The sequence below is a fragment of the Argentina silus genome (genome assembly GCF_951799395.1).
Source record: "Argentina silus genome assembly, chromosome: 6".
Taxonomy (NCBI): Eukaryota; Metazoa; Chordata; class Actinopteri; order Argentiniformes; family Argentinidae; genus Argentina; species Argentina silus.
Window position 1 is genome coordinate 19,378,405 of NC_139660.1, and position 27,258 is coordinate 19,405,662.

At 45.9% G+C, this 27,258-nt stretch overlaps 2 protein-coding genes across 2 annotated transcripts in view; both read left to right on the top strand.

Annotated features, from left to right (window-relative positions):
• The window catches only part of ddah1 (dimethylarginine dimethylaminohydrolase 1), a 52,186-nt gene extending 33,518 nt beyond the window's left edge, over window positions 1-18,668 (top strand). Inside the window, exons 2-6 of the mRNA XM_083671738.1 lie at window positions 3,992-4,091; window positions 4,961-5,034; window positions 7,487-7,606; window positions 13,266-13,409; window positions 15,894-18,668. Of these exons, the coding sequence (XP_083527864.1) occupies window positions 3,992-4,091; window positions 4,961-5,034; window positions 7,487-7,606; window positions 13,266-13,409; window positions 15,894-16,010 (555 nt within the window). The 3' untranslated portion in view covers window positions 16,011-18,668. The remainder of the gene's footprint in view (window positions 1-3,991; window positions 4,092-4,960; window positions 5,035-7,486; window positions 7,607-13,265; window positions 13,410-15,893) is intronic.
• Window positions 18,669-19,555: 887 nt separating this feature from the next.
• cUnh1orf52 (chromosome Un C1orf52 homolog) lies at window positions 19,556-21,397 on the top strand. Its single transcript, XM_083672557.1, has 3 exons — window positions 19,556-19,965; window positions 20,396-20,606; window positions 21,218-21,397. Exons 1-3 carry the CDS (start codon window positions 19,654-19,656, stop codon window positions 21,367-21,369), a joined length of 675 nt encoding a protein of 224 aa, XP_083528683.1. The 5' UTR covers window positions 19,556-19,653; the 3' UTR covers window positions 21,370-21,397.
• Window positions 21,398-27,258: the final 5,861 nt, after the last annotated feature.

Consider the following 27,258-nt stretch of genomic DNA (forward strand, 5'->3'; position numbering starts at 1 on the left):
GGCTGTTCTCTCTGCTCCGTCTCCCCTGTCTGTGCAGGAACGGGAGGAATGCGGCCGGCTGGCCCCAGGACAGCCCCCCAAACCCCCTCATGAATTTTAAAAGGCCTTTCTCATTCAAAGCAGGGGCTGGCTCCCAGCGTGTGGCCTGGCCAGCCAGAACAGCCCAGCAGTGGAGAGCGTGGCGTGCAGAGAGCAGAGAGAGCCGAGCTGGCACCCCTACTCCACGGGCAGGGTGGGATATTGGGTGTCCCGTCCCAGGGAGAGATAATGGCTACTCTGCACCCACCGGTATCCAGGAGGTGCATTCTTGGCCCTGCCGTGCGTGTCTGGAAGAGAATGAGGGGGAAGGAGAGAGAGAGGGGGGGAGAGAGAGAGACAGAGAGAGAGAGAGGGGAGAGAAAGGGAAAGAGAGAGGGAGAGAGAGAGAGAGGGTAGAAAAAGGAGAAGATGACCAATAGTTGGACCAGTAGTTGACCATCTGTGGGTCAGTTGTTGAAAGTTGAATGACTTCAGACCACCTGTTGAATAACTGTTTCCTCCCCTTGTGATTGTGATCTCACTGTCTTGTGATTGAGTGTTAGTAAATCTGTGATACAGTATAAAAGTGTGTGTGAGAGAGAGAGAGAGAGAGAGAGAGAGAGAGAGAGAGAGAAGGAGAAAGAAAGAAAACAATAATAATTCAAGTCAGTAATAAGGACGCTGATGAATATGTATGATTGTGTGTGTGCCTTAATGAAGGAGAAGAAGGAGACAAGCGAATAGGCACAGAGAGAGATCCAGTATGTCTGTACTGCATATGACCCTCTCTCATCCCGTCGGAGGGCTGTTGTTCATGCCAGGAGGGTGAGCTGAGGAGAAGCTCGTTGGCACACCATGGAGAGGCATCGTCAACATCAAGGTTCATTTATTCGAATTAGCGCCGTGTCTGCGGAGGCCTGTGGAGGCCCAGCGCATGCTAATTGTTCTCCCTGTCTGAGGCCGACAGGAGGCATCGCGTCAATTATGATTACAGCACCAACAGGTCTGGCTCAGCGCAGACAACTAAGACACACACACAGAAATACACAGGAAAACCCACCCTGCTTCTGGTATCTGCCAGAGAAGAATTCATTCAGCTGAATGAATGATGACATGTCAATTATCCTACACATTCGTTGGCATTTTGTACGGAATTGAAATGTAATGTTCAGTAATGAGGCAGAGAGGTGAATGCCAAGCAGGGGAGGCTGGTGGAGGTAGAAATCGGAGGACGTGCTCATTGTAATGCATGGACTGGAACGAGGAATGGTATCAAACACGCATGTTTGATACCATTCCTCATACCATTCCCTATTCCATTCCATGCATTACAACGAGCCTGTCCTCCGATTTCAACCTCCACCAGCCTCCCCTGATGCCAAGCAATACACAATGGAGGTGTTTCTACAAGGAGAGACGGAAAGAAAGGACACCAGATACTGTGATACATTAGTACCGACATTCTTTTACCGACAAGGAGACATTTGGCGACACTCTGTAAGGACGAAATAGAATTTAGACTTGTCATCTGTGTTAGCATGAATTTGGCTCACGCCAACAAGTTAATTGCTTTCATTAAAGCCAGTCTGAATAACCCCTATTTTTATCACCCTCTTATCTAACACACATGTTTAGCACATTTTTACAACAGCATTTTGTGAAACATTAAAAATGATGATTCCATGAGGCAGCCACTCTGTCGCTGATGTAAGCTGTAAACGATTCTCTATTACGTAACGCGCGCTGCAAGGCGAGCAAAGAGGAAAAGAGAAACACAGGGCTGTCTTGTGTCGGCAATTCTGGTGAGGTTCGTTGCGCGGCTTTTCTTCGAGGTGTAATTTCCAGGAAACCCATCATTTATCGGCATCTGCTTAGTGCATGTCAGACACTTTACATTGGAAGCCCTAGACCATAACAATTGCATGCCGTATTTTCCCCCTCCATATGCTCGTCCTCTGAGCTCTGCTTGCCTTCAGGGAACCCCACCACCCACAGCTCTCCTTGCACACCTTCCATTGCATTTTGTAATTGGGGTAACTCACCCAACCATGCGTTGTAAACAGATGATCCGTAACTATTTTGGGGGAAAGACACAGCCCCACAACAGTTCGATCCCCCCCCACCACACCCCAACACACACACACACACACACACACACACACACACACACACACACACACACACACAAATACACACCATCAGCGCCTGTGTATAGGGGTAGTTGTGTTTCACTCCGTTGCCCCCCGGCGGTTCTCAGACAGACCACCTCCAGTGATGTCAGAGGAAATGCCTGAGGCCTGAGGGCCAGTCCACAAGCTCTGGATGATTCCTAAGACACTGCAGCTATGGTAGCAGTGGCCCCTGTGTGCCACATGGGGAGGCAGAGGGGAAAAGATAGGGCCAATGGGGAGGCAGAGGGGATAAGATAGGGCCAATGGGGAGGCAGAGGGGATAAGATAGGGCCAATGGGGAGGCAGAGAGAGGGGAAACATAGGGCTGTGATGGAGTGGCACCTGTAGGCTAAAGAGTGGGTAACTAACCTCCCATTCACAGTTCACTTCCTAATATCTCCCCAAAGATACTATGAACATGAGAGTAAAATGTACCCATAGGTAAAAAGGACACAGCGTTCTTCATAGGGAGTTGAAGGAGAGGAGAGGAGAGGAGAGGAGAGGAGAGGAGAGGAGAGGAGAGGAGAGGAGAGGAGAGGAGAGGCGAGGCTTTGACTACTCTTGGAGGTGCTGTAGTGGTTGAGTTTGTGTTAAATGAGGCTTAGCACCACCACAGCAGATGAGGAGCAGGCCAGTCTGTCTGTGTGAAGAGTTTATACAGGTGCTGTTGTGTCTGTGAGCCAGGGGTCAGCCTAAGGTCATTCAATCAGAGTCCTCCAAAGTCCTACAGCCCCTTCAAAACAAACCAACTAACCTACTACTAACAAACCTTAAAAGTAGATGGGACCTCTTGTTATTATGCACATACACACATGCACGCATGCACACACACCCACACACACACACACACACACACACACACACACAGACACACACACACACACACAGACACACACACACACACACACACACTCACACACACACATACACGCACACACACACACACACACGCACACACACAAGAGTGAGAAACGGTCTGTCTATCTGAGTGTTGTTGTTGTTGTGTTATCTGGAGGTAAACATCTGTGGCCTGGCCTGTTGCACGGCAGCCTACCTGTCTTGCTGCATGACCTCATGTCTTGGCCCCGCCGCGGTGAGGAGAAGCAGAAGCCTTTTGATGAGCGAACAGGCTGAGGTCATGGTGAGATAGGGCTGTGGAAACACTGATGCTACGCTAACATCACCCCTGCTCACAGCTCCCACGAGACCCTCAAAAGACGGGACAGTAAAACCTGGCTGGGCGGTTTAGAGAGCAGGCGGACCCAGCACCGGAGCAGAACAGCTGCTCTGGTCCTAAAGGGGGGAGACAGCTGACCCAGAGAGTCTTCCAGGAAGATTTAGAGAAGACTTGTTAGGTCCGTGTTGGTCTCTTCCTGTACCCCCTTTTCCAGAGCCGCGGCCTCGTAAAAGTTTTAACATACTTCCTCTGCTATGACATCACCTCGTGGCTCACAGAGATGATGTCATGATGATCTCTTGGACAGACCAGTCTGGTTTTATTGTACTCTGCAACTTGGCGGCTGCTGTCTGATAGTGTGTGTGTCTTTTAGCTCTTGTATCTGCCACAATATGATGACATCATGATGGCGCGTTTTTCTATTGGTGCTGTTTTACGAGGCTGTCCCCGATATGCATTGCCAGTGTTCACTGTGCGTGCGTGCGTGCGTGCGTGCCTGTGTGTGTATTACGATGTACAGACTAGAGGTAATAGATGCATGTGTGTGTGTGTGTGTGTGTGTGTGTATGTGTGCGTGCGTGCGTGTGCACACAATATAATAAATGCTTGTGTGTGTGTTTTCCAGACGGAGACCATGAAGATGGCACTGAAGGAGCTGGAGCTGAACATCGTTGAGATGACAGACGAGACTGCCACTCTGGACGGTGGAGACGTCCTCTTCACAGGTACACCTCACCTCACCTCACCTCACCTCAATCACCTGAACACCACTGTCTGTCTGTTCTATCCATCCTGATTGTTGGCTTTGATTCACACATTGTTTTTTATCATAAGTAATGCTACCAAATGGGAGGGAATACAAATGACCCTACAGTACCACTGACTTATAGTAATAATAATATTATAATATGATATAACATATAATAATAATAATAGTAATTCATCCTAAGTGCCTTTCTACACACCTAAAGCACTCACATTGTAAGTAGGAGAACTCCCCTCACCACTACCAATGTCTGGCACCCACTTGGGTGATTGCATCTTTCTGTCGTTTCTCTCACAATATCTCTCCAACAAAAAGTAGTCTGCCCCAATGCTTGATTGACAAGTAGTAGTTTAGCTAGAACTCCACCCCTACAGTACCTCACAATGGCTCACTTGTTCCCCAGGCATCTCCCAATATACTTGATGAGCACCGACAAGCAGAGCACAATCTTGATGACCTTTTCTGTACATTGCGTTACAGTGGTGCTTTGGGTAGAGAGCAAACGGTGGATCCTTCTCTCTGACGCTGCGCAGAGAGAGGGCTTTGGAAAAAGCACTAGTACACCTAATTGAGTTTCTAGACGTTGGCTCTCTCTCCCTCTTCGTTCCCTTCCAGCTGAAATGGGTTTCACATGGCAGAGCTAGAAACATTTCCTCTTGGCAGGGGCCGGAGCTAACGGCTCATTTGTAAAAGCTCAGCAGCTACACCTATCTGTTTGCTGTGAGGATTGACCCAGGCCTTCAGGCCACTCTATCCTCCTGGCTAAGCTCTGCTTTGCCGCCAAACTGGCCACTGACTTGACTCCCGCCTGCCTCTGCTTCTCCTCAGGTAGAGAGTTCTTCGTGGGGCTATCCAAGAGGACCAATCAGCGAGGTGCTGAGATCCTAGCGGATGCGTTCAAGGTGAGTGAGTGCAGTGCATCCTGGGATCATTCAGACATCGCTTAGTAACCTAACAGCATCCGTGACTCACTGAGGTAATTACGGTGTAAACCGATGGTACGCACACACACACACGCATGTATACTTGTGTACACACACACACACACACACGCACAATCAATTCCAGTCCTCACTGGCCTCAGGGTGTTTTACACAGGCATTGATTTGGACCTGGCTGACTGGGTCAGAATCTTCTTAATGACTTAAATTGATTAAACAAGTACCTGGGAGAAACTCTAGAGGTCTAGGGTTAAGCTCCTTCCTCTTAACAACCATTTCTTTTACCTTACGTACAGTAGGAGAGGCTGGTGATGGCAGAAATCAGAGGACGGACTCATTGTAATGCGTAGAATGGAATAAGGAATGCTGTCAACACATGTTTCCATTCCATGCATTACAATGAGCCCATCCTCCGATTTCTACCTCCACCAGCCTCCTCTGAGGTACAGTCATTGTTTTGTCATGACGGGATATGTGAAGGTACTATGACAGAATGAAGGTGTTCTCTCGTCAAATCTCGTCAAGTCCTTTCAGATCAGTGCATACAAGCAGATAGCAAGGAAGCACTCAGCGGTTTGGGATTCACCTCAAGTCACCTGGACTCAGAAGAGGGTCATGATAGGTTCATGTCCTTGAGAGTTCAACCTACCAGTAATCTGAATAAAGCCTCCCTGCCCTGTTTCCGCTCTTGTCCGTATCTAATTTGAATTCCACATAACACAGCTCTCACTGTTTCTCGTTATCCTCGATAAGTCGGGGCTTGATGATGCGGTTCTGGCAAAACATACAACAGTTTTTCCCCTCTCTCAGCTTCCATTGTTTTTTTTTCTCCTTTATCAAATTTAAGATCATTTTACAGCCTGTTCTATTCAGTCCAGGATTATCTGCAGATGTGTGGGTTTAGAAACAGTATGTCAAAGAATGTTCTATTCTTCTTAATGACCCCAGCATTGCAGGGGGAAACAGAGAGAGAATGAGGTCAAAGTACAGGGAGACATCTCCACCAGCTCCACCAGTCACGCATTCAGGGTCACAACATTGTTTCCGCCACCATAAAGGACATACTCACTAGAAATGAAGATGGCACAGTACAATCGGGACAGTGAAGGTTGCATAATGTGACGGAGTTAAGGTTTTTTTGGATGCTAAATTTGACTCTGGGACTGGGTGTTTTTATCATGACTAATGATAAGCTCAAGGGAAGACATGTTCCTGCTTTCTCTACTGAATCACCGTTTTAGCTCAACAACCGCCTGTCTCTCTGCTGATAAGGAATGAGGACAGCTTTGATTTAAGAGGAACTCCAAGGAGTGAGTTTAGGGTAGGAAAGTAAAGGCACCGGTGATGACGAGTCGAGGGCAATTTCACACATGGTAAACCGTCAGGAAATGCAGCTTGTTCCATAAAAAAGACAAGACTTGCTTTGATCTTGTCTTAAGAGACGGGGAGTTTCAGTTTGTCCCTAATATGGTCCAGGCCAGAGCAACGGGGGGACTTTGAACTGGACCCATGAGGCAGATATGACAAAGCAGGCCTCTGACACTCATCATCATCATCAGAGCTGGAGTAGTCTGGTCCACCAGCCATAGAGTGTCTAGAAGAGGAAAAACTAAGAGGACAAGACTGACCAGCGAACCAATGTTGAATTTCCGAATTGGTTCAAATTTGGATAGGTTTAGGGCTAATGGTTTAGTAAGGGTAATGGTCAGGGTTAAGGTTATGATTAGGGTTTGGTTCAGGTTGGGGTCAATTTAAGGTTTTAACCTAGTAGGGCTCTCAATGGGATGCTGGTGAGGAACGTCACTTGAGTCTGTCCCGTCTGGACCCAGGGGAGGGGAGGGGACGTGAGGAGAGACCCCAGATCAAACGACCTCTATAATTACACACTGAGTGGAGGGATTTCTGTGACATCATGGCCTGGGTTTCTGTGACATCATCTCTCAGACACTCAAACAATGGTGGGTGCCATATCCCAGTTTTGCAGAGTTTCTTCCCCGCTTGTGTTATTAAGGGCAGTACCAGGGATGTAACTAGGTGGGTAAACCCTGAACACCATAGATTAAATAGGTGTGTTCCTCTGTGGCTCAGTTGGTAGAGCATGGCGCTAACAACGCTTAGGTTGTGGGTTTGATTCCTGCTGGGACCATATATGCTGAAATGTCTGCCACTCACTGCAATGTAAGTCGCTTTGGATAAAAGCGTCAGCTAAATGGCATATATTATATTAGTGTGTAAACCATAATGCAAATGACATTGACCTACTGCTCATTTACCACTGAGCAGTACCTTTCCTAAGGGACCTGTTTCATCCAATAGGCTTGTGTTTTCCAGGACTATGCTACCCTCTCATCCAATAAGCTTGTGTTTTGCAGGACTATGCTACCCTCTCATCCAATAAGCTTGTGTTTTGCAGGACTATGCTGTGTCCACTGTCCCTGTTCTGGAAGGCCTACACCTGAAGAGTTTCTGCAGCATGGGCGGGCCAGGCCTCATCATTATTGGATCCAGTGAACCAGCTCAGAAAACCTTGAAGGTATGGAAACGGTCTAGCAAGAGGTTAATGATCTCTTTTTAACCAAGTCAATTTGCTATGGTCTTTCTGACAAAAGAGATGACAACATTATGATGCTCATTAACTTTCTCCATTCAGGTTATATTGCAATTACTTGGTTTTGGATACGTATTTGCATCACAATAGCACAAAATGGATTCTAATGTATCAAGCAAAACTCTTATTTAAACATTCATTTTCTCCCACTCCTTAATCAGAGGAGTATAAAGAGATATTTCAGGGCTCAGATTTGATGTGTTATGGGCCTGTGCACGACAGCAAATAATATTGCCTTTGGCCAGACCTGTTTGTTATTCAGTATGATGCAACAATAGGCTACAGTTCAGATCCCAACAGAGCGATGGATGGTTCTAGAGAAGTTTCCAATGAGTCAAACACCACCAGACGTTAGCCTGAGCCCCAGAGAGAGAGAGACACACAGAATCAGATTAAGAACATACTGTATGTGGTCCCCAGCGGTCCTGTGTGGCTCAGTTGGTAGAGTATTGCTAAGATTGCGGGTCAGATTCCCACTGGGACCAATTATACCATACTGTAAGTCACTTTGGACAACAGTGTCTGCTAAATGGCCTCTGTAAACATGTAGCTCTGTGGAGGGGAATGCCTGTGTCTTTGGGGATTTGCTGTGTTGTTCTTGTTGCCTCTCCCTGGTATTCCCAACTCGAACTCTGATTGGAACCGTAGTCATGGAAACCTATCAGGACAGGAGCCATGCCCAAAGTTCAAACCATGTTTCTTTTACATTGACGCAGGTGGTTTTGTTTCAGTTTTTTTTTCCTGCTTGGGTTTTTGGCTCGGTCTCACGGACTGTACAGCCCTGTGGCCCCTCCCCTCTGTAAGGTATTCAGCATGCGTAACACGGCAAGATAGAACATCACACGTGTTGACTCAACCCCCCCCCCCCCCTCCTTCAAATCAAAGCAGATTCCCCTTCTCTGCAGTTTTATACCTGCTTATGACTACAGGCAGACTGGAACCACAAGTCAGGATTGATCTCTCTTTATTAATTAATGTTCCCAGGTAATCTGTGGGATCAAACTCAACATACACACAACATTGAACCTCAATTAAATGGCTATTGTTCACCAAATTTAATGCCCACTGCTCCTTGTTACAACAGCAAGGCAGTCTGAATGTGTACAGATGATAGACCCTGAATAACCCAGTGTGATGCAGATGTCTGTCATAAATGACTTGGAACAAACACACTGACAGTGACATATGGCTGTTTTTCACGGAGGGATCATAAATCTGCCATTCCTTCTCTGATGGACACCCAGAAATCCCCCATCAACACAGGAGTCTGCACTCTAGTAACTCCTACTGAACACAGTGACATGCTACTGAATGTCAATACACGGCACTGACACGCAAGCTCAGAGGCTGAGAGCACACACACACACACACACACACACACACACACACACACACACACACACACACACACTGAGACTTGACAGCCCCTCTCACTGGCTGGGGCTATTCAGCTGCCTCCCCAGTCAGACATCGCCCCCTACTGGCTGAGGAGCTATAGAGGGTTGTGGAGTTGCGAGTAAGTATGGAGGAACCTCACACACCCAACACAAACATAACACACACCGAAACACACCCATCACACACCCAACACATACCCAACACATACCCAACACACACCTAACACACACCCAACACACACCAAAACACACCCATCACACACCCAACACATACCCAACACATACCCAACACACACCTAACACACATCCAACACACACCCAACACACACCTAACACACACCCAACACACACCCAACACACACCCAACACAAACCCAACACACACCTAACACACACCCAACACACACCCAACACACACCCAACACAAACCCAACACATACCCAACACACACCCAACACATACCCAACACACACCCAATGCACACCCAACACACACCCAACACACACCCAACACATACCCAATGCACACATACTGTAACACAAACCCAACACATACCCAACACACACTCAATGCACACATACTGTAACACAAACCCAACACATACCCAACACACACTCAACACACACCAAACACACAGTATCCATGTACTAGTTAAAGACTCTATAATTAGGTTCATGTTAATTGTCATAGCTAATGCACCATGTTGCTGTATTTGTTCCACACTGGAGAGCCATTAGGATTCCAGCCTGTTGTAGAGACGAGGTATTTGGCTACTGGAGGAATCGTTAGCACAACTTAATGACAGGCTCCTCGCATTCTAATTATACCTTACGTCATCCCTCTCTGTGCAATTAGCTCTGGTTTTTAAAGGACTTTAAACTAAGGATTTCCAATTAGGTGATGTTCTCATGGTGAGAGTCTACTGAATTCTAACCATCTGTAATGGTTGCGAAGGGGTTGTGCTTTGTTGTGAATGCAGCTCTAATGACATTAAGGGTCTGCTGTCTGGAAGGCCTGGGAATGAGCTGTTGAACGAGACTCTAGTCATGATAATGAAGTGGTGGTAATGGGACGAGCATGGATAAGGGTGGTATGATGTCATTTGTTACCCACAGACCAAATTTAGATTGTTGCTAAGCTAGACAGAGTGTGTGTGTGTGTGTGTGTGTGTGTGTGTGTGTGTGTGTGTGTGTGTGTGTGTGTGTGTGTGTGTGTGTGTGTGTGTGTGTGTGTGTCTGTGGGAGGTGTGTGTGTGTGTGTGTGTGTGTGTGTGTGTGTGTGTGTTTGTGTGTGTGTGTGTGTCTGTGTCTGTGTGTCTGTGTGTGTCTGTGTGTGTGTCTGTTCGCTGTGTGTCTGTGTGCCTGCAGTCTGCCTATCTGTAGCCCTCCCAAGATGAGAACGTCCACCGGATGAATTCCATCATCCAAACGTACTCATAACAAACGCCGTCCTCCTCTGCTGTCATCGCCAAGCTTCAACAGTGAAGTCATCCTCCCCAAAATACTCACTGCTCATAGGCTGCAGTGTTCCCAGTCTCTCACGCACACACTCCCTGTCCAACAGTCCAGAGCAGTCCAGCAGCTTGACTCAGTCTCAAGATCCCTGACTGGCCAGCCAGTGCCCCTCCACCTGCCCCCCCCCCCCCCCCCCCCTCCTTGCCTGGCCCTTCTGATCCCAATCTTCCCCATTCTATCTCCGGCCTGCGTCCAAGACCAGCATCACCGCAGTCACAGAAGACCTCCTTCACCCTACCTCCCCCCCCCCCCCCCCCCCCCACACACACACACACCTTCTCAGCCCTGCATTCAGCTTCCTGATAAGATGCCTGAGGGCACAGAAAAAAACACGAGGGAAATGTTTCATGGACCAATCACAAGTAATAATTACATCAACAGGAAGCCAGCCATTAGATTCTTAATAACTATTCCCCCTGGTCCTTTGTGCATTACGAGTTGGAAGCATTATGGATAGCAATTGTTTTGTTTGTGTCGTTCCTTTTTTTTTTTTCACCAATGAAAAGAGCCATTGTAAAACGTTTTTTTTAAAAGGCTGCACAGGGAAAGTGAACATTCCAAATATTCGAGTGTGTACACTCAATGTGTGTGTGTGTGTGTGTGTACACGGTGGGCCGGTGACTATCGTAGAAAGGCATCCGCTTCAAGTAAATAGTGGCAGTTGGCTTTGTTTGTCGTTGCTTAGAAGGTATTTCATAACCTTCCAGTAAATATTAGGTTTAGCATACTTTGACTGGGCACCTTCTCCCATCCATTTACCGCTTTTCAGATTAACTTGTAGAGAACCAACGTGCCCAGTCATTGTTCATACCGCAGAGCTTGTAGGTTTGGGGGCCAGAGCTATTGTGCTCACGCCTGGGATAAGGAGAGTATAAAGTAATTAAAGCATTGTTCATCAATTCAATGTGCCGTTTTTAATCTCCCCAGGGCAATTAGAAGGGCATATTCAGGCCAGGCAACAATAATCCACGTACATCCAATAATCCACAATGCAACAATAACCCACATAGTTTTCCTACTGCACAGCTGTGCTTTCTGCAGGCTTGCATCCCATCCAAGCACCAGAGCCTTTTAATAGGCCTTGTTAAACTAGTTGCTCTCCTAGTAGGGGAGGTGGTTTAGTTAGTCTAGTGTCTGTCAGGGAGAGGATTCCTACTGATAAGGTGCGTGCGTGCGTGTGTGCGTGCGTGTCTACAGGATGTATGTGTTTGAGAAAGACAATTGAAAGTATCAAAGCTGCCGACTCCTCTGTCTCCTCAGCCTCTGCTCTGTCACAACCTGCACTGTGCCCTTTGACCTCAAGATGTAGTGATGTCATGTGACTTTGGCTCAGAAATGCCCTTTCTCTCTCTCTCTCTCTCTCTCTCTCTCTCTCTCTCTCTCTCTCTCTCTCTCTCTCTCTCTTTCTCCATTATCAGTGTTTGACATGGATGTGAGTGAACAGAGTGTTTTTCCAAACTGAGCGGGTGTGAAGGCTGATCTCTGCAGTGTGATAGTCTCTCCTCTCAGCCTCCCCAACCAGACAGTTAATCCTCCTGTGTGCGAGAGAGAGCGCTCACGGTCACGCACATGGACCGTGTTTTTCATTTCGGACCGCTGCGATCACGCAACACACTAGACATCACCTGAGGTGTTTATGGTCCCTGTCTGACCCTGTGTGCTGGTCACTGTCTGACCCTGTGCTGGTCCCTGTCTGACCCTGTGCTGACTAGTGATCTGGGAGATACACTCCTCTACCCAGACTGCCCCCCCACCACCCCCACCCCCGGGCCCTGCCCTGTGAACTCCCCCTCTCCAGCAGCCTCAGGGACGGGCCAGTGTGCAACGAGTGAACTCAGAGCCGACGACAAAGCCCATTGTGCACTTAAACCACAGAGAGAGAACCGCGTGTAGAACCGCGTGGAGAACCGCGTGTAGAACCGTGTGAAGGGTTGAACTCTCTCGCAGATTTATAATCATAAATCACCACAATCATTGGATAACTCACACAACCACGAACCTCCTCTTACCCTTGCCCTCCTCACACACTAGTTTAGACTCTCTGAAAGACATATGAAAGAGGAGAGGAGAGGAGAGGAGGGGAGGGGAGGGGAGAGGAGAGGAGAGGAGAGGAGAGGAGAGGAGAGGAGAGGAGAGGAGAGGAGAGGAGAGGAGAGGAGAGGAGAGGAGAGGAGAGGAGAGGAGCAGACTGAGGCCCAGACCACAGTCCTTATCTGGGAGAGATCTCACACTCCACTTCTCTAAATACCTTTTTAATGTTATTGCTTGGGTATGCTCTTCTCTCCTCTCCCCCCTCCCCCTCCCCCTCCCCCTCCCCCTCCTCCTTTTCCTCCAAGGTATCCACAGATGTTTGGATCATAAACATTGGGGACACCTGCCCTGTATTCTGGTCATAACATCCTTAGTACTCTGGCTTCCACTTGGCAGGCCGCAGCATCTTCTCCCCCCGCCCCCCGTCCCCCGCCCCCATCCCCAGCCCGTCAGATTACATAAATAACATGACATCTGCTGTGAAAGAATGTCTGTCTGCCCCTGTGTTCTCCATTAAGGCCCAGGCCCAAAAGAGCGGTTTGGAGGAGCAATAGCAGGGTCTGTTTAGTTGTTCATCTCCCTGTGGTGCTGTGTGTCCCTCACAGCCTGCCGTCTGTCCGTCTGTCTGTCTGTCTGTCTGTAGATCATGCAGCAGATGAGCGACCATCGCTATGACAAACTGACGGTGCCTGATGACATCGCGGCCAACTGCGTCTATATGAACCTCCCCAGCAAAGGACACGTCCTGCTGCACTGCACACCTGAGGAGTACCCAGAGAGTGCCAAGGTGAGGCTCCACACACACACATACACACACACACACACACACACACACACACTAATACACACACACACACACACACGCTAACAAACACACACACCCACACTAACACACATACACACACACACCTCCACACCTCTGTGATATCCCAGTCATTGATGACTGAATAGTGTTGTTTGCTTTCTGTTTCTGATAAAACACTTAGTTTGTTGTGAAATCTGCCTGTACTTTGGTGACTCTTGGACGACACCTCCTACGTCGCAGCAGTGAATGACTTGTTATTGTCTCTGTTTGCGGTCAGGGACGAATGAGAGGGAAGCCATGCCATTTAGATGCCTCTCTGTCACTACACATCATAACAACTCCCTGAAGCCCCTGTTTCCCACGTTATCACAACCAACACCCTGCAATCTTCATCACAACATCTTAGATCGAGCTCCCGTTTCCCACATTATCACAACCAACACCCTGCAATCTTCAGAGACAGACGTGGGATCTCAGTGTTCTTTCTGGTTGAAACCCACAAAGTTGAGCGTTTATTTTTAGAATTTAAGCGCTTATGAAATATGCCTCATTGGATTCAGATCTGCTGTGAAATCTCCAAAGGCTCGATATATTCCTGGAGGATTGAATGATTGGAGAACTGAACCCAGACATTATTTAATCAGATGTGCTTCTCCTGTATCAACCAACACTGTAGTGTGCATTTGAGAGAGTCCCTGACGCCTCTGCCCCTTTTTGAAGATATGTTAGAATTACAATTATGCTGGAGTGTCAAACATACGGTAGCTCCTACGGTTCTACACACACACACATACATACACACACACACACACACACACACATATGCACACACACACACAGTTCCAAGAACAGCTTGATTGTGTGCATTTTTCCTCAGAGAGCTGCCACCCTGATCCCCCCCAGAGAGTTAGACAGATCAACCCCATCTGAGACACTCTGCCAGGCTGCCCCGCTTCTGTCTGACACTCAACATTCTCTCCCCCCAAAAACTCTGGCTACTGCTATTTATAGTAACATGCTGTTGCATAACCGTTCCACTTCAACAAAGGCAGAAGGTCATGAGAGAAGGTGGGGGGGGGGTCAGCGGGGGGACGGAGGAGGGCGTCTTTACGGTTCACGGGGGCGACTGTCACAGTGGCTGAGTTGGAGATAAAGAAGTCAAGCGGACAAAAGCCTCTATGAAATACTGCAGCCCCAACAGTGTTATTCTGCACCCCCTACCCGACATATACATTTCAAACAAGTAATAAGACCCCAGCTGGAAAGCGTAGCCCGCCGTTAAAAAGAAACACTTTTACGAGAGAGATGCCATAAATGGATTTAGAGATGTTATGGTGGAGTTTGGTAAAAGAGGATGACTTATGACCTCTTGGTCCTCCATGGTGGAAGGGCTTCAGCCCGCTAGTATGTAGGTAGTCCGGCCAGAGCAGGACCTGTTGTCCCAGAGGTGGGAACGGACTCCGATTAGTTAGTTGGCTAGGTCCTATGGTAGTGCAAGCCCAGGCTTAGCATCAGAGAGAGAGAGAGAGAGAGTATTCTGGCTTGGAAGGGTCTTAGGAAAACACTGGTTTGCTTTTTGGAGAGACTCCACAGAGTGACACATTGTTTTATGAGGGTCTTTTGAGATGTCGTTATATTTCTCACTCCATTTTTGTATTATTTTATTTTTTTGCAGGAGACTTGGAACTCTACCTAAATGTCCATTCAAATCTGATGCTTTACATTTGTAGGCCTCATAAGTGCTTTCTAATCACTCTAACGTAAACAAGCCCTGTAAACAACGTTACGTCATGTGACTGGTGGCCAGATTGCCTTGGAACAGACAGAATATTGAGGAGTAGTCTAATGGACCTGACTTTTGCCTTGTCTGAAAGAGGGTGAGGTGCAGATCAGTTCGGAACCCAAAGTAAACATGTTGTCCCCCACAAATGACGTAGCGCCCCCCTTATAAATGAAGACTGATGTTACGAAGCAAGGAGTTTATTCATAAACTCTTCACCAAGACCTTGGTCGTCTCTGCTGTGTCCCCGTTGCACAGAGCTTTTCTCTCGGTACGATCACCTTCTGTGACCAAGGAAAAACAAATATTTGGCCGCCATTTAGCTACTATCGTGCTATTTCTATTGATATAAGACGCCTTTACTTCAAACATACTTTTGCACAGCCAAATTATTTGGATACAAATGCGACCCAGGTTACACAACTCGTACGGTTATAGGTCAAGTGTTGGTATTAAATGATGCTGCATAACAGACGTCGCTCACAAAATATTCATTTGCAGACAGACCCTTTACTTGCAGTTTAACAGTAACATGACTAGGTCTTCCACAGTTACAAGATTTAGTGGTATGCCCTGTCCCAGCTCAGTTTACACAGACAACAGTACCGGTAATTTAGAGAGAAATGCCTCTGTGTACCTAGGGTTTTAATGTTGTCCCTTGCCTCCCGTATGTCCCTGTCTCCCAGGTGTTTGAGAAGCTGAAGGACCACATGCTGATCCCCGTGTCCAACATGCAGAAGGTTAAAGTGGACGGAGCCCTCACCTGCTGCTCCGTGCTCATCAACAAGAAGGTCAACGTCTGATCTGAGCATGCTCAGTAGGGGGGGTCTCTCAGAGCAGGGTGTGAAGTCCTCTACTCTCTTCCCCCAGTGTGGTTACTTCATGCCCCCTTCAACAACTGACTTGCGACTAGTTTGTGGTTTCATTCATAACGGTTATAGTTTTAACAATTTAATGGAGAGCTGATCCCAAATCAGTTGTTGGGAGGAGGAAGTAACTGCTGCCAACTTGCTCTGTTGAGAACCCCGCAGACCCCAACTGACCCGACCCCCCCTACCACCCTTCTAGGAGTGTTCATGTGTCAATCAATCCCTGTATGTAATTACTGGTCAATGTTTACAGCCCTTGTAACACTGGAGAGGCCTGGATGGATCTGTTTGATCAAATAGTTTTTTAGAATAATGACTGAGAAGCTACAGTATAGTAAATGCGTAGTGCAGTAGGTTTATGAAATATATAACTAACACAAATACGCCAAGATACATTCAACTGCTGAAACATTTTTTAATTATATATTTTTTAATTGACTTCATAATAACATAGAGAGAGAAAATAATGAAATAAAATAATAATTTAAAAAAATAATACAATTTTAATTCACTGGAGATAATGATGATGAGTTGGTGGATCCACTCTTCTACTGTAGACACCTGAGTTGTTATATTATTATTATTATTATTATTATTATTATTAGCTATTGAACATGATTGTTGATTGATCCCCAGCTGTGATGGTGGTGCTATTATTCCAACCAGCTGATGAGGGGGTTTATTCAGTTAATTAATTAATTAATCTGTGATTTCACAGTCTAAACCTACAGCAAGCTGTGCCCCACTTCATTATGAAGGACTGATCAATCCCTACTCTGTGTGTGATGCGTGTATTAATTATGACTAATACTTGTCTTTAATCATTATTTAATCCCGACATAATACTTGACATGTCTCTGTCAATGTGCTGTGTGTGCCTATGGAAAACCGAGTGACTTAACTAACTACTACTGTATACCCTTGTCAAAGGCACTGTAGCAGCTTTAAATGTTTCCCAAGACCATTGTACCCTGTATTGATGACTGTGAGGGTACTTTCTTTCCTGTCCTTGGTCCTTCTGTACTGTCTCAGTACTGTCTGTACCGAGAGCATGCTGAGAAATCCCTGTGAGCCCAGAGAAATCCAGCATGACTTCACACACCAACTGTTTTTCAAGCTGGAGTGATGGCGCACATAGCAGAAGTAAAGCCCATAACCTCCTGTCTATCCAGGTGTGTTTACACTGCCTAGATAGCAGCCAACAAGAGCTGTGAAGTATGTTAATGAGATCTTCCCTGGTGGTCCTATCTCTGCTGTCAGATGGAGGCTTACAAGATGGCTGCCAATGTCTACTACCACAGCCTGTAGCAGAGTGGGACAGATGGGAGTGTGTGTGCGTGTGCGTGTGCGTGTACGTGTACGTGTGCGTGTGCGTGTGCGTGTGCGTGTGCGTGCATGTGTGAGACGCTGAGAGATGTGGAGAGAGAACCAAACAACCTCAATGTCTACTCCCATTTCCCTCACACTTTAATTTCATAATGTGATGCTGATGAAATGTACTTCATCAAAGGAAGTGACGCCGCTGGTCATCAAACTCTGTGCTACGGCAGGCTTCCCACTGCATTTCGTTGTCTCTGTACTCTGCACAATGACAATGAAGTTGAATCTAATCTGATCTAATCTAATCTTAGAGTAATGTGTGCTGTACAGTGGAGGCAGAAATTGGAGGACGGGCATGGAATGGAACGAGGAATACCATTGCTTATTCCATTCCAAGCATTACAATTAGCCCGTCCTCCGACTTCTACCTCCACCAGCCTCCCCTGCTGCTGTGCTCCATGGCCGCTTGGGAATGGGCGAGCGAATCGTGATGAAACATGGAAAGAATTCCTTTTGGAAGAGCAGCTTGTAAGCCAGATTCACTCTCTCTTAAAATCCCCCCCCCCCCCTCTCTCTCTCTCTCTCTCTCTCTCTCTGCTGTTGCCTCATACACATTTCTGAGGTGATTTATGACAATGATATCATACAGTCTGGCAAAGGGACGCGGTGACCTGCCTTTAAAAAAGCGTAATTTGTGACACTAGCAGTATATTTTACAGGAGGCCCTTGGCCGGGTGAGGGTTGATCCCATAGTTGCTGCATGTCTAGCTCAGAGCTCACAGTTACTGATAGAGGCCAGACTGGGGTGCAGTGGTAGTTTTACCACTGGTTTTACTGGTTTATTCTTGTGATGGTCTTGTGATAATCTTTAATATTGTGATAGTCTTACTTACAATCATCTCTAAATTAGGCTCAGGGTCCAAAATATGTTAGCTAAATTTTACTGTAATTTAATATTTTCTACCTGAAAGGATGACCTTAATAGTAGGTGGATTTATCCCCCCCCCCTTCATAAAACTATGTGCTGCCATTAAGCCATTCTCCTTTTTTTCAGGTGAGCACTCCACTCCATGTTTAGCTATAAAAACATTTGAGATTAACTTTTTGAGGGACCATAGAGCTATCCCTTAGACGATGATTGTCCATGTTTTGGCTCAGGTTTATTAGTTTTAGGTGTGTTTTTAAATGCGAAGTTAGCCTACGTACTACAGTGGTGGATCAGAATTATAGCTTTGTTGATTTGAACTTTTCATCCACTTTGTACAATAAACTTCATTCTAACATCAATGCTTTGTTTTTTTACTTATTGTGTAATATATGGCTGTATGTGTGTGTAGGTGTGGGTGTCGCCTCGCCACAGATCTAGGATCATGCTGTAAAACTGGGCTGGGAATAGGGGAAACTGCCTAAACAGTAGTCTACCCATCAGTCTGCCTTACTAATAAAAAGCGTACTGTCGCCCCCCTGTGGCCAATCATGACACGTACATCAAAGTGCATACAGCAGCCCAGAAGGAGAAATGAAAAGCAGTAGATGTTTTCTGTATGATGATGATTACCATTTATCTCTAAAGCATGTTTGTGGCCTGAGCATAATGGCCAACATCTTAATTCCACATTGACATTAAGATCGTACATGAGAAAATACATTTATATATTTGTATGTACATTTATGTTTTTGTATGTTTGTTTATAAACAAACCCTACCAATTCTCCATCCTTTTCCCTGAAGTGTACACTCCCCTATACAGATTTAAAAGCATTGGACTGGTGTAAACCATTGATAATAGGTAAAGGGTTGGTTTCCTGGACACAGATTAAGCCTAATCATACTAAAATGCATCTTCAATGGAGATTCACTATTGTAATGTTTTTTTAGTCCAGGACGAGGCTTGATCTGTGTCCATGAAACTGGCCCATAAAATGTAAACATGAGCTGTTACACCAATCCCATGCATTTATTTTGGTATGTGTGTAAAACCAGTTAACTTTACGGCTGTTATAAAGGGGCTGTGGTAAGACCATAGTCTTTAATTGTAGACAAGTGTACACATCAGGGGAAATGATGGAGAGTAGGGACGATGTTAAACTCCTAGAATATTTTACGACAACGGCTTTACGTCTTCGTGCTCTTTTTACGGCTATGTGACTAGAGGCTGATTAAAAATGGAGTAGCAGCAAGCAAAAATACGCATCGATATCTCGAAGGTTAAATCAATCCTACTGCCAACGGTAGCGACAACAGTCCTTTACTCATTATGGCTGATAAGAAGAAGGCTGACTCTTTCCATTACTTTATGAGTTACGATGATCTGAGTGACAGCAGCGACAGTAACAGCAGCGATTCAGACGAAGAAGGCCAGAAGAAGTCTAGCAAGAGGAAAGATGGAACTGATGCCTCTGCAAGCGGTGGCAAATCTCCCCAACAAGGGACCAAGCGTGCAGCCAGCGGAGCACCTCTGCCCAAACCCGACGACCTCTTCAAATCGGTCTCCAAGCCGTCCTTTCTGTACAATCCATTGAATAAACAGATAGATTGGGAGAGCCGCACCGTCAAAGCCCCCGAAGAGGTAAGCGTCTCAAGCATTCGTTAGTTAGCTTGGAAGCGCACACCTGATTATTAAACTAGCTAGAAGGCTTGATCGAAAACGTGTACAGTCGGGTGAGTTAGTGCTGTGCAAGAACGAAATTGTTCTCCCCTTCGGTTCACACAACCAGGATTGGGAAACGCTGCACCACCAGCTAATGTTCTGTACACTCACTGAAGTATTCATGTAATAGCTTGGTTGGCAGTTCACTGGGGTTAAAAAGCACTCGATTATAGTTGTATAATAGGTTAATTAAGAGTATGACATGAGCAACGCTACGGTTGTGGATTCGATCCCATGTATACAAAGAATTGTATGCACATAGTGTACTGTAAGTCGCTTTGGATAAAAGCGCCTGCTAAACGCCATGTTTTATACAGACAGCATGTTGTGTTTCACATCCTCTCTGCAGCCGGCGAAGGAGTTCAAGGTGTGGAAGACAAACGCCGTGCCCCCTCCTCAGACCTACGCTACGGAGGAGAAAAAGAAGGGGGCTCCCCCGGGGATGGACATGGCCATAAAGTGGTCCAATGTTTATGAGGACAATGGGGATGACGCGCCACAGGCCCACACAGGCAACGCCCGCTTCCTACCCACGGAGGAGGAGCAGCCCTCCGACTCAGGTGAGCGTTTACCTGTAGGACATTGTTCATGGTAGATGCTATGGTTATGTTAGGGTTACGGGGACGACCCAACCCTAAACTGTAACCCTAACCCTTACGTAACCATAATCTTACCTTAACCGTTTTAAGTCTCCACTTTCAATGGGGTAGGGTCAGAGTCTGGTTGTCCCAAGGATCCCACTTAGCATTGATCATTCTTTACTCGCTCTTAGTCAGAATATTATTTTCCTGTCTCTCTTTCCTTCAGTGAATTACAATAGTATATTATCTGCTGTGCTGTGTATGTACGGCATCAGAGGCATAGCAACATATTTACAGCAGCTTCATGTGCATGGCAGGATGGACTATGCATTTCTATTCAAGCAGGACTTTGAAGCTCAGTTGGTGTAAGTGTAACAGAGGTGATTTGGAATCGGATGAGGTAGCCCTTGCCTGAGACAAGTAAACTCAAGTGTCACCCTCGGACCTTGAGGATGTCCTCTTGGCCTAATGGTAGATACTTGTGTCTTCCACTCGGGAGACCCAGGTTTCAAACCCTGCCTTGGTTCACAAAAGAGCAATTCAATTCACTGTGGAATTCTGACTCCTGTCCTGTTTTCGTCCTGGAGTAGATGAGGATACAGACAAGTCTGCGTCAGCAAAGAAGCGGAGAGTGGAGAGCTTCCAACAGAAGGAGAAGAGGAAGAGGGATATGGGACAAGCCACCTCCGACAAGAGCTTCGTAGAGGAAGAGAAGAGAATCCTCAGGCAGAATGTGGACTGAGGCCTAGGTGTTGTGTGAAGCCTGGGCCTCAGTTTGAGCCTGGGCCCCAGTCTGGGGGCATTGATACTCAGTGACTGTCCTACAGCACCCCACCTCTTCTCCTCTGTGTCCAGCCCCTAGTTGTGTAAATGGTTAAGTGCTTGTGTACCCTGGACACATTTAATAGACGTCGCTGTTGTGGTACATTTGGACTGTTATTTTTAATTCCTTATATCTGTGAGGGGGTATAATACAGTCCTTTGACACTTGTGGGAAACATGTCTTTTTTGAGTTTGTGTGTATTAGGTACATAGGAAAATACCTATGTTTTGTTGTATATAGACAACCGCCCACATCTCAGAGGCTAAATTTAGAGGAATATCCTTGAACGGCATTAGGGGGGAAATTGTACTTCATATGTTTGAACCATGAGCAAATGTATTTTTATATGACTTTTATTTTAGAATAGCAAGGAATTTAGTGTAAGACATGATTATTTGTGTATCTAAATTTCTGTGTTGACAGGATTCTAAAATGAGGAATGGAGAACATCCATGTATTCAAAGCCATTCAGATATCTCTTTCCTGCTCATATCCAGTAGATGGCGCCATTGAGCCATACTTGCACATAACCCTTCCACCTGTTGGAAGGATCCTTTGCTGTAATGACTTATAATTTCTATTTCTTTTCCCACATCTATACAGTATGTTTATACTCATATATTGGCAGTTTTTTTTGTTGACTTTGTAGTAATGGAAAATAAAAACCTGTCAAACACAACTGATGCAATAAAATGCTATCAATGTAAAACTTAGATTGACTTTGTCATTATTGGTCGGACCTCAACTGAGCACAATAGACATGTAGGTATAACTATTGATTTATGTAATGAGCAACACTAAATATTACAAGTGGCGATATGAACTCTGCTGAAAGGTTAAAAGTGTCTCATTTTGGAGTCGTTTGTTGTGAAGAGTCTCTAAAAAGAGAACAGAACAAGTTTCACATTTTAGAGGGACATGTGTAATTATTATTTTATTCAAACATTAATTTAATCCATATTCTGTTTGTTTGTTTTTGCTACATTTCATAATCCTACCTTGATAGGATTACCTTGATGATATTTACTAAATTGATCAATACAATTGTTCATACTGAATTGTGTTTGTTGCAATATGAAAAGTAAATTCTGAAGGTAAAATGTAACGAAATTACAGTGGGTTTGAAATTGACTTGTTATTATAACCCTTATACCTGAGGACCCCTTTTGATTGACATGCATGAAATGTGCCAACTCCTTTCAAACATTTCCAGCAGTCAGTGGAGCAAATATAATGGTCTTCTAGCCCAAGAAAAAAGGTAAGTTTCCGCAACTCTTACCTGCAACGGTTTTGTGATCAGAGGAATTCCTCGTCTATCTATCATCGTTCGTTGACATGAAATACAGGTAAATATGCTTTTGATAAAATTCCTGCTCCAGGTATGTGCCTGGCCTTGTCTGAAATGCCTACCTGATCCAGCACAAGAGCAGGAGACTGATTTTATCACCCTTATCTGCGTACAAATGCTCTTCCCTCCTGACTCACTGTAGGAGAAGCCCACCGGCTACATTTATCAATCTTTCAGAATGCTTTACATGGCCCCTGGGATTTAAAAACAGTGGAAATTTCCAGGAAAAAAAACGGATGTGTTTCGCAATCCCCTGTTGAAATGTACATCATTAATCTGTCATGCATCACAAGGGATATGATGTAGAAACCTCAACGGTATGAAAACCATTAAAAACAGGAATGTCATGATATGACATATATGTTGCGTATATACTTATATCCTGTACTGTATAATGTCCAGGCTTGATATGGCCCAGAGATCACTGCGTTAGCTGCTGCTGTTATCTAGTGCCGTGGTCTATATTTATGCCTCTGAATGCGCTGCTAAATGCCGGGATGGAGAGCTGTCAGTTCGGCTCGCAGGGAATGCTGGGTGCTGAGAAGCGTGCGTTACCTCTTCACACTCCCGCTGCTAGCAGCAGGGGCCACGGGCAGATGTTTTCTAGAAGCAAACAGTTGCTTTTCACACCACCACCGGCTGGCCAATCGTGTGAAACAGATGTTGCACGGACGGGAAAAACCCGTTCTAGAGTTTGGGGAACACATGCGTCTTAAATCTGTCATTAGGTTCTTAGTAGAAGACAGCAAATGTGCGGCTTACTGCACATCAAGGGTGTTATATCTAGATGTGTTGCTACTAGGCACAACATACAGTAATCATCATAATCATGATAGTTACTCTCTCTCTCTCTCTCTCTCTCTCACACACACACACACACACACACACTTACACACTTACAGTACACACACTCTTGATGCAGACACTCTCCACTAACTAGGCCTGCAGTGGCCCCACTTTGGAGCCTGGACAAGCTAGGAAGCTGGTGATGCATGGCCCCAGAACGGAGCCAGAGCCCAGAGCCAGACCCCAGAGCCAGAGCCCAGGGCCCAGAGCCCAGAGCCAGACCCTAGAGCCAGAGCCCAGAGCCCAGAGCCAGACCCTAGAGCCCGGAGAGATACTGAACAGTAGCAGGGAAGGAGACAGGAGACGAGGAGTCTGACCTCTGTCATGATAAACATGTCAGTGGCTGTCTTGATAAAGCAGAACAGAGACAAAGGCTGGGCCGGGGGGCCGGGGGGCTGGGGGGGACTAACGGTAGCCTGAGCGATAGCCTGGGTGGAAGGCCTAATGGGGGGGAGATGGGTATCTCAACCCCTGTCCTGTCCTGCCTGAAGAGGCTTAAGTGGCCACAGCAGGTCAAGTAGCAAACACACGCAGAGGATTATATCTCTGCCATGCCCTGGGAGTGTACATGTGTGAGTGTGTGTAAATGTGTGTGATGCTTCCATGCGCAACAGTGTCCACTCCTACTAAAGGATCTGAGAGCTTGGGGAGGAGACATGATGTGAATGTCGTCTTATTTGTCAATGAAAATGAAGCGTTAAGATAAACAACTGTGTTCGTTTGACTGCAGGCTTTGGAGTTATTTCTCAGACCTTGGACAACTTTAAACATTGTTTTCTCAACTGATGACACATCAGCTTTCTTTTGTTTTGTTTTGCCATATTTGTCCACACAGAAAAATATAACGGAATGCATGAGAAAAGACTTGTGACTCCCTGGAGCATAAAGGAGGCCCTTGGCAACGCCGGTCTGACAGGGATCCAGGCTAATTTATACCCTGAGAAAGGCTGCGTGTCATGGACATAAATTTAGTTGCGGTGTGCATTGAGAAAAGGGAAGGCCCATAAACCAGAGGGAGAGACTGGGAACAATGGCCTGCCATCGGGAGGAGAGCCCCAACAGCTGCAAGGCCTTCTATCCCAACACACTCTCAAACACACTCTCACACACACTCACACACACTCTCACACACACTCATACACTCCCGAGCCAGGCTGGTCTGAATGGGGGCCAGCCAAGCAGATGTTCTGCCCTTGCCATCACAAAGAGGGGTTGAAAAAGAAAATGAAAGAGAAAAACATCCCCCTTTTTCCTACTGCATCAGTTTGAGGAAAAGCTTGTTTGAGGAAATTGCTATGTGCTTTTACATGTATAAGATGTAAGTTGGAACACACTATGATGCTCTCATGACTTGCCAGGGAGGATGGTTTAAGTTAGACATTGCACAACTGTAGGAAACGATTCTGGAGGATGTGACACATGTGACATTACTGACCATGTTGTGTTTTAGGAAATGAAAGTGGTCCAATGTGAAGGGTGTTAGTGATTCATCTATTCATCTCCTATCTATAGAATGACTTATTTTTGTTCCCCCATTATGTCAATGGTATAAAGCAGATGTCCTATACTCTATCTCAGTAGAAACATGTGCCACAGTTTTTCAGATCATTTGGGATAAGCAGGTGACTAATACTACTTGATATTTGTCATAGTTGTTTACATGTAGTGGGGTTCTGGAAAGAAAATGTTCAGAATTTGTCTTGAAATTCTTCTGTTATTACTCGGCAACAGTAATGACATCCCACGGTCACATTTCCAGGAACATGACTCCAACTTTTCCAGTTGCAAATGGTTGAGCAAGAAGTCTTTTTTTGTTGTTTTACAAATTCACTGATGACACTTACACATTATTGTTGTTCTGCATTGTGTACATTAACCTCTCTCTTTACTCATCTCTCCCTTTCTCTTTCTCTTTCTTTCTTTCTTTCTCTCTTTTTATCTCTCTCCCCCTCTCTTTCTCTCTCTCCCCCTTCTCCCTCTCTCTGTCTCTCTCTGTCTCTCTCTCTCTCTCACTCTCTCTCCTCCGTCTCTTTTTCTCTCCCCCCCCCCCCCCCCCCACCTCCTCCTCTCTGTGCCTGCAGGCTTTGACCTGTAAATAGCTGCCCAGACAGGGTTTAATCTGTCAGTGAGGCACGCACAGGCGTCAGGTCTACATGGCTCCAGAGCAATAACAGATGCTTATCGTGTTTTACTGGGGGGTGGATGAGGGAAGGAGGGGGGTTCCTTACAATAAATGCACTCAATCATTGCAGACATTGTACCCTGTTTTATGATTCTAAAGAATAGAGGCTATCAATGGCGTTCCATGCTACTCTGTGTGTGTGTGTGTGTGTGTGTGTGTGTGTGTGTGTACGTGTGTGTACGTGTGTGTACGTGTGTGTACGTGTGTGTGTGTGTGTGTGTGTGTGTGTGTGTACGTGTGTGTACGTGTGTGTACGTGTGTGTACGTGTGTGTGCGTGCGGTGTGTGTGTGTGTGCGTGTTGTATCAATGTCTCAGTGTACCTTACTTCTCTTTTAGAGCCTTGTTATACTCATGTATACACGTTTGTGAAAATGAGTGCCCCCGGGTGCCATCTCAGATGATGCCTTTCAGGTTTTTTTTTAGTACGAACGAACGTGCCATTGCCATTCATGGAATGTTTGCCTTGGTCCAGTAGCGACTGCGACTATCAAACACAGCATGGGGAATCAGTCCTTTGTTCTGTGTATTCTTGTTGTTGTTGTTGTTGTTGTTGTTTGTTTGTTATCAGAATTTCCTTCCACTATCATTTTCTGGTGGATTTCAGGATGTCGGGAAAATGGCAAAAAGTGACATGAAGAATTAAGATGAAGCATGTTTCAGTTGATATTGTCTCCCCGGAATGGGCTGCAGGGAGAGAGAGGGCAGGGTCAGGGGACAGAGGATCAGTCAAGATCCTCCTCAGATAAAGGGTCAGTCCAAAAATCTGCCCCTTTGGCCTGTAGCGATGGCGGATGAATTAATGATGGTGCTTTTGGGTGATGTTGGCATGATGAGAAATCCCCTTCGCTAGAAGATGAACGTTTGTAATCTACAAAAGAGGAACACTAGGCCAGTGGAGGCTGGTGGAGGTAGAAATCGTAGTACGGGTTCATTGTAGTGCATGGAATGAAATGAGGAATAGTATCAAACACGTGTGCACTAGGCCTATGTATAATGAGGGGAATCATAATGCTCTCACAATAAAAACATCTTCAGCTCACTTTCATTTTGACTCAGGTAAACACATTTCAGTCTTCACAGTCTCTTCCTGGACACTTGTGTCTCTCCCTAAGGCAGAAGGTTATTTCCCTGCTGCTGGCTGACATGCTTTCCCCATTAGTGATGGTGTTGATTAAAACCCTGATCTGAGGTTACTGCTCCATCTACCTGGAGTCCCATTCACAAGTCAGGACTTGGTGGTGTTTAATTTGAATGTTATTTGAATGTTATGAAGTATTTTCAATTAAAAAGAAAGGATTTATAGGTGTTGATTAAAACGATGATCTGAAGTTACTGCTCCATCTCACTGGAGTCCCATTCACAAGTCAGGACTTAGTGTTTTGTTTTCATTTAAAAAGAAAGGATTCCTAACAATGTTTTAGGCTAAATAAA